The 7,292-nt window shown below is 52.7% G+C and overlaps 1 protein-coding gene across 2 annotated transcripts; it reads right to left on the bottom strand.

The window, feature by feature from the left end:
* Positions 1-1,834: 1,834 nt before the first annotated feature.
* On the bottom strand, positions 1,835-5,677 carry Vamp2 (vesicle associated membrane protein 2). 2 transcript variants are annotated; one of them, XM_027427056.2, is made up of 5 exons: positions 5,533-5,677; positions 4,912-5,032; positions 4,301-4,459; positions 4,158-4,209; positions 1,835-3,545 (listed from the first exon to the last, which is right to left on the bottom strand). In XM_027427056.2, coding segments are annotated over exons 1-5 (351 nt in total). In that variant the 5' UTR covers positions 5,535-5,677; the 3' UTR covers positions 1,835-3,528. The 2 variants fall into 2 exon arrangements, with proteins under 2 accessions (XP_027282857.1, XP_035303760.1); XM_035447869.1 differs by having other exon boundaries at positions 1,835-2,694.
* Between the last annotated feature and the right edge of the window lie 1,615 nt (positions 5,678-7,292).

Here is a 7,292-nt window from a genome sequence, read left to right as displayed (position 1 = left end):
TCAGGGATTAAATGCAAAAAGCCTAACGTATTTAAACTCTCCCATAAAGATAGAAGTTACGGTGGAGTATTGCTAAATACAAGACACCTGGGCACCTTAGAACCTCTAAAATAATGTCCAATGAAAGGGCCTGAAAAAAAATTTTTTTTTGGTTTTTTTTGTTTGTTTGTTTTTTCAAGACAGGGTTTCTCTGTGGCTTTTGGAGGCTGACCTGGAACTAGCTCTTGTAGACCAGGCTGGTCTCGAACTCACAGAGATCCACCTGCCTCTGCCTCCCGAGTGCTGGGATTAAAGGGGTGCACCACCAACACTGGTGGGGAAAAAAAATCTATTTTTTAAAGTACCTCTAAACCGGGCAGTGGTGGCACATGCCTTTAATCCCAGCACTTGGGAGGCAAAGGCAGGCAAATCTCTGAGTTCAAGGCCAGCTTGGTCTACAGAGCAAGTTCCATGACAGCCAGGGGCTACACAGAAAAACCTTGTCTTGAAAAACCAATTTAAAAGAAAAAGTACTTCTAATAGTTCTTATTTCTTGGTCAGGTTTGTTATAGCACATGCCTTTAATCGAAGCTCGAGGGAGGCAGAGAGGCACTTGAAATCAAGGGCAGCCTGGTCTAATAATGAGTTCCAGGACAGTCAGAGCTTCATAGTTGAGACCCTGTCTGCCCCCCCCCCAAAAAAAAAAACCCAAATGTTATTTTATTTTATTTAGACAGGGTCTCATTATGTTGATCAGGCTGGCCTCAAACTCAGAAATCAGCCTGCCTCTGCCTCCTGCATGGTTGATTAAAGGCGTGCACCACACATGGCCTTCTAGCGGTGGTTTTTTTGTTTTGTTTTTTCAAGACAGGGTTTCTCTGTGGCTTTTGGAGGCTGTCCTGGAACTAGCTCTTGTAGACCAGGCTGGTCTTGAACTCACAGAGATCCACCTGCCTCTGCCTCCCGAGTGCTGGGATTAAAGGCGTGCGCCACCAACGGTCAGCCTAGTGGTGGTTCTTAGCCATTCAATTCTCTCTCTCTAGGTTCAACTGCCCTGAAGAGGCAAGAGTCACCATCATCCACCAAGTACCCACACACAGGCAGTGACTAGTCCCTCATATCCTGAATATAGAGAACAACCAGAAACACTGCCTCTTTCCTATACAGCTACATCTCTTTGATGCCCCTAAAGTGTATACATGGAGACAGTGCTTTGAGAGTTCAAGAGAGGGGCTAAAGTATCAATCCCACAGGCTGTAGAGATGGCTCAGAGGTTAAGAGCACTGACTGCCCTTCCAGAGGTCCTGAGTTCAGTTCCCAGCAACCACACGGTGGCTCACAACATCTGTAATGAGACCTGGTGCCCTCTTCTGGCCAGCAGGCCTATATATAGACAGAACAGAAGAACAGTGTATACATAATAAATAAATCTTAAAACAAAATCCCATAAGAGTGCAAGGGAGGTATGCCATTTTATGCCACAGCTGGCTTTGTCTCATAAGGGTGACCCTTTCATGCATTCATCAAGCCATCTACAGAAGTAGCCCAGGAGTGGATGGCTATGAAAGAGCCTAAGGGGTAACCAGAGCAAATTTTAAGAGATAAAGGAATTCAATGGTAGCAGCATACTCCAGTTCACCTGGCTTAGATCCCATGTTCTTTAGTGATACTTTCAATTCTTGTCTCCTGGTGCCCCACATGGCCACTTTGTGAATCACACTTTGCAAGGGTCCAATTGGGGTCAGGGCGTGCAGCAACAGGCCAGCTCCTCCCAGTGAATCTTTTCAACCACCCCACTATAACTGAAGATTCAATACTCTTACTACTGGTTAAGAAAGAGATTGTAGACACCACCTGGTTACTCATTACACGTTTATTGTACATTTTCACAATCTGGATGCGCCACAGAATCGGGGGCATGGGGTAGGGGAAGAAGGAAGGCAGGGGACACTGGGATAATATTGGGGGTCTAGAACACAAGCACCCCCACCCCCAGCATCTCTCCTACCCTTTCACACCACAGTTTAGATCTCCTTGGTTCCCCTCCACACAGAAAACCTTTTGGGGGAAGACTCTGGGGATACTCCCCACCCCAGTGGCAGGTTAAGGAGCTGTATACCCTCAGACCCCTAAAACTGTGCCATTTAAAAAGATCAGATCCTTCCTCTGTCATTTCACCCAAAAAGGGAATAGCTTGCACTCTCTCTCTCTCTCTCCCCCTCTCTCTCTGGGCTCAACAGCCCTGGAGAAAGGCCAGGATCCCCATCATCCAGCAAGTCCCATACACATATTGGCAGTGACTAATACCCCCGCCCTGAATACAGGGGGGCAGTCAAAGGAGCTGGGCAGTGATGGGGGCAACACCCCTCCCCAGATTGGGGAGGAAAGTTTTCAGTCCGACCTCTAGCAAGATGAGGCCAGAGGTTTCAGGCAGGAATTGGGGGGATTCTATTTTGTCCTACTCCTCCCCAAGGCAGTGATGACACACACACACTGGAGCCACCCCTCCTCAAAGAATCAGATTGTGGTCAATCCCCAATTCTCCTGGTGGGAGGAGGAGGCAAATCAGGCAGATGGGAGGGAGGGAGACCCCCTGGGAATGTCAGTTGAGTGCCCCACATGAAAACTGGGGAGCAGGAATGTAGGGAGAGACTCCGAGTGGCAGAATTATTGGTCCATCATGACACACTGAACTCCAAGACACTTACACACCGGCTGGGGGGAGGGAGAGGAGGGTACAACAGGTTTGGAAAATGGGGTAAAGGAGGTAAACTAGACTAGAGGGGCTGGGAGGGGGCAATTCTGGGGCCCAGAGCCTGGTTCCCCAAAAGCCCAGGCTCCCCACCACCTGCAGGTAATGTCGTGCAAATGAAGTGTGATTAGAGGACCAATGGAGACTAACTCTTCAGAAAAGAAAGGAAAAACAGAAGAGTAAAGAGTGGTGGAACAGAAAGGAAACTAAAAGGACATTATGCAAGTGATAAGCTAATTAATATATTGGAAGCTCCCAGAAAACCTTGGGATTCTGGGATTCTTAGGACCAAGTGGGACCAGTCTCAGAGCTTTCCAAGGGATTCAAAGATGCAACCTAGGGAAGCCTGGACAGGTAGGAGTGTTTGTTTGTTTCTGTGGAGTTTGCTTTTTGTCTTGGGAGGGTCAGGAATTGTTTAGGGAAGCTAGGGGAAGGGTCAGTTAAATCCAAGGGAAGAAAAGGGGCTATTGCATAGCAGATGCAAATGAAGGGACTTAGGGCTATCAGGAGAAGAGGAAAAGGGACAGAGGATGAGAGAGAGAGAGGTGAGGGGAACCTCAGGAAGGGGTGTTAAGGACAACCGGAAAAAATCTTCTAGTAATAAAACTACAAACAGACCAAATATATATAATATTATATATGTATAAATAACAGCTGGCTATTTACAGGGGGCACACACACGGACACACACACACACGGATCCAAGGGAGGGGGGCTGAAAGATATGGCTGAGAGGTGGAGGAACGGCTGGGGGTGGGAGAGAGGCCCTTCTTAGGCAGGGCAGACTCCTCAGGGATTTAAGTGCTGAAGTAAACTGTGGAGAGAGGGTAAGAGGAGGACGAGGGAGAGGGGTAGAAAGAGAAAGAAAGCAGCGTGTCAGGCCTGGCCCTGTTCCAAACCTCCCCACTCCCCCACTGTCTGACATCCCTTCCCCTCTCTGTCTCATTTCTTCATCTATATAGCAAAGGGACTTGATAAGTGGGTATTAAGATCCTGTAAACTCCATGATAGGACAAAGGGGCACAAAACTTTTAATCTACTGGGCATGTGACTACAAATGCTCAAATAGTGAAATAGTTGGTTTCCTGGTGGTGTCCGAGCCCCTCAACCCTTACTGTCTCCTGCTCCCCAGTTCTAGTAGCCCAGACTGGGCTCTGAGGCCCAAATGGTTCTTAGTAGAGTGCCGGGGGTCCCACCCAGTATTCCTATTTTCAAAATCTTAACAGAAATTATCCAGAACTAGGCAAAGTAAGGCTAGACAAGAGCCAAGTGCTTTGGCTCTTGATGAATCAGAATTGCCAATAGCAGCAAAATGTGTTTTTGTTGAAGAGTAAAAACTAGGTTAATGACCTTCAAAACCCAGAATCCACAGGGAAAGCCTCTACCTCTCCCGGGAAAGGGCCCTGGCCACTCCTGCCCCACTCACCGATGATGATGATGAGGATGATGGCGCAAATCACTCCCAAGATTATCATCATCTAGGAGTGAGAGGGAGGGTCCATGAGACCAATGGTGACACCCCAGTCACCCACTGGCCCTCCTACCTGTCCCCATCTCCGTCCCCCTTACCTTGAGGTTTTTCCACCAATATTTGCGCTTGAGCTTGGCTGCACTTGTTTCAAACTGGGAGGCCCCTGCCTGGAGGGCATCTGCACGATCATCCAGCTCGGACAGCTTCTGGTCCCGCTCCAGGACCTTGTCCACATTCACCCTCATGATGTCCACCACCTGGGGGAGGGGTCCACGAGGCAGGGGGTGTGCCAAGGCACGCCTCAAGGAGGGCACTTCTTGAACACGTGCCCATGTGCCACACATGGAACATGCACCCCGATGTTTCCAGGCTAACATGCCAAGGACATACAAAGAACATGCCTAGCACACCTGGGGACATGCAAGGAGCACACATCAGGGGCATGCTGCAGCCATACACCTCAGCTACCACAGCAACACCCTCATCTTTGACCAGAGCGCACCTGCCCCAGCTGGCACACCCCAAGCTAGCACAACTGATTATCACCCCACAGCCCTTCCAAGTGCATGCTGACAGGGAAACGGAGCTGGGACAAGGCAGGGCTCTGACCCAAAACCCACAAGCGTGAAAACTGTCATCACCTTCAAGCCAAGATGGGCTCCCACACCTATTTGCCAGTCCCATCATCTTACACTTTTGACACACTCACCTCATCCACCTGGGCCTGGGTCTGCTGCAGTCTCCTGTTACTGGTAAGATTTGGAGGGGGTGCAGGGGGGCCACCCTCGCCGGCCGGGGCGGCAGGCGGGACGGTGGCAGCGGTAGCCGACCTACGGAGGAGAAACGGATTAAGATTCAGGGCCTTTGGGCCCTGCGGCCGGGGCTCCACCCATCCACCTGTCCATCCATAGTCCCTCCAGTCCTCCCTTGCGGGAGGAAAGCCACCCGATGGGAAACCCAGCCATTCTACGGCCCCGCTGCGGTTGAGCTGCGTGACCTTGAGAGACCCTCCTTATGCCTCAATTTCCCCGCCGGTTAAAGGAAAGCGACCTCAGAGATGCTGCCCGGGGTCGACCCGAAATGACTGACAGCCATGGTGGCTGGGGCGGGGCGGGTAGACGCTGGGTCCGCTCCCTCCTGCGGCCATCGCCCGTGCCAGACCGCCCGGGACCGGTTCCGGGCGTCCAAGCGCAGTCACGGACACCAGCCCGGTCCGCGGCACGAGAGGCGCGGGCGGGACCCCCGTGTTTCCCGGCCCACTCCTCGGGGTGGCGGCCCGCGCGGGGCAGAAGGTAGAGGGTGGCGAGTGGCGGGCGGGCGGCCGACTTACATGGCGGGGGCAGCGGGCAGAGACTTGGCAGAGGCAGTGATGGCGGCGGCGGCGGCGGCGGCGGCGGCGCGCGGCGGCTCGCACTGGCTCCGACTGGCGCTGGCTGCCCGGGACTGGAAGATGGCGGCCGCACGTCACCCGCATCCGGGCACTGCGGCGGGGGCGGGGCGCGGCAGGCGACACGTCGCTAGCGGACCGCGGGGCGGGGCGCTGCAGGGGCTGGGGTCGTCTAGTCGGCTCTGTCGACCCTACGATGTGGGCCTGGCCCGCAAGCCCACCGCCATCCCCCAAGGCATCTGCCACCTGCCTCTTTTGGTACCCACAACCGAGACCCACACCTCACCCCTAAACTACACCCTCCCTCATCCCTGAAGCTGATACACCGGTCCTTACCTCACACAGCCTAAGGTCTCGCCCTACAACTGGTCCCAACACCTGGTGACCCGCCCTTAGCTCCTGGAAAGGGTGGATTTCCCTCAGAGTGGAAAATGAGAAGCGGCCAGGGCAATACTGACAACTGGAATCCTGACGCTGGGGTTGGGGAGTTGTGAGAACTGACCTCACCCATCATCATCACCCTGCAACTGAATGGCTCAAGGGAGGTCTCGGGCCTCTGATTTCCTAGCAGGGTATGAGCAAAAGGAGTAACAGAAGACAACCCCCCCGACCCCCCCCACACACACGCATACACACACACACACACACACACACACACACACACACACACACATGCACAAACATACACACACTAAGAACTGTGAAAGCTGCCCCTCCTCACAGATAAAGTTCAGACCAGGTGTCCTTGGAGGGGGCCCCACAAAGATGAGACAAACTAAAGACTCCAGGAAGGGCAAAGGCTGCCTGGAGGTGCTGTGCCTCCTGGTAAGCGCAGGCTGGTCCCCGACTGGGGTCAACTGCCCAGCCTTGACAGAACCAACTGAATACATCACACATGTAGACAGTCAATAAATATTTGCTCAATGGCTTGATCTAGACAATAGAATAGGAGATTATCTTAGACCTGGTCCATCCCTGACTGCTCCATTTTAAGTACGCTAAACAGCCACAGCAGCTGCACACACTCCCATCCTACATCTAGAGATAGGACCAGGGAGCCAGCTGTCTATTTAGCAAGCCTCCGGGGTGAAGGAGGCACTTTAGGGGAGGACTAGTGACTCTGAGGTGGGAGTATTTATTACATCCCCAAAAGAGCCTTAATCTCAAAGACAGGCAGGGTCTGGCGTCCTTCCTCCCACTCCAGGGCCTCCGGGGTGTGAGATCCTCCTGTGCTGCAGCAGTGCCCCACCCCCTCTCAGCAGCCGCCCCAGGACCGGTTGTGTCGTGAGAGGTGTTATTTCCCAGCTGTCTGGGGGAGGTGAATGAGCAGGGGAGTGTGTGCTGGGGCCGGATTCGCTCTTGGCTGCCTCCCTCTCCCAGGAGAAGCCATGAGCCTGCTCTTCGTGAGGCTGAGCTGGTGAGAAGAGCCGCTTCGGTGGGGGGGTCTCAGATCAGCCGTGAGGCTCTAGTTTTCTGTCCCTGAGACCCCCTTTCTAATCAGAGAACAAAGATGCCAAATTCCATTATTTCAAGTTTAAATGTTTTAGTGTCTAGATAGGAAACATCCTCGAGAGTGGGAAAAGAGCAACTGTAAGCAGAGCCCCCCACACAGCCCAGCTCTGCCTCGACTGGAAAGGAAACAGTAAGATCTCAGACTCTGGTTTAGGGACGATACTCATGTTGTCTAGCCAATTGCAAAGGGC

Source organism: Cricetulus griseus, chromosome 7, assembly GCF_003668045.3.
Source record: "Cricetulus griseus strain 17A/GY chromosome 7, alternate assembly CriGri-PICRH-1.0, whole genome shotgun sequence".
NCBI lineage: Eukaryota > Metazoa > Chordata > Mammalia > Rodentia > Cricetidae > Cricetulus > Cricetulus griseus.
This window is presented reverse-complemented; position numbering and strand designations above follow the sequence as displayed.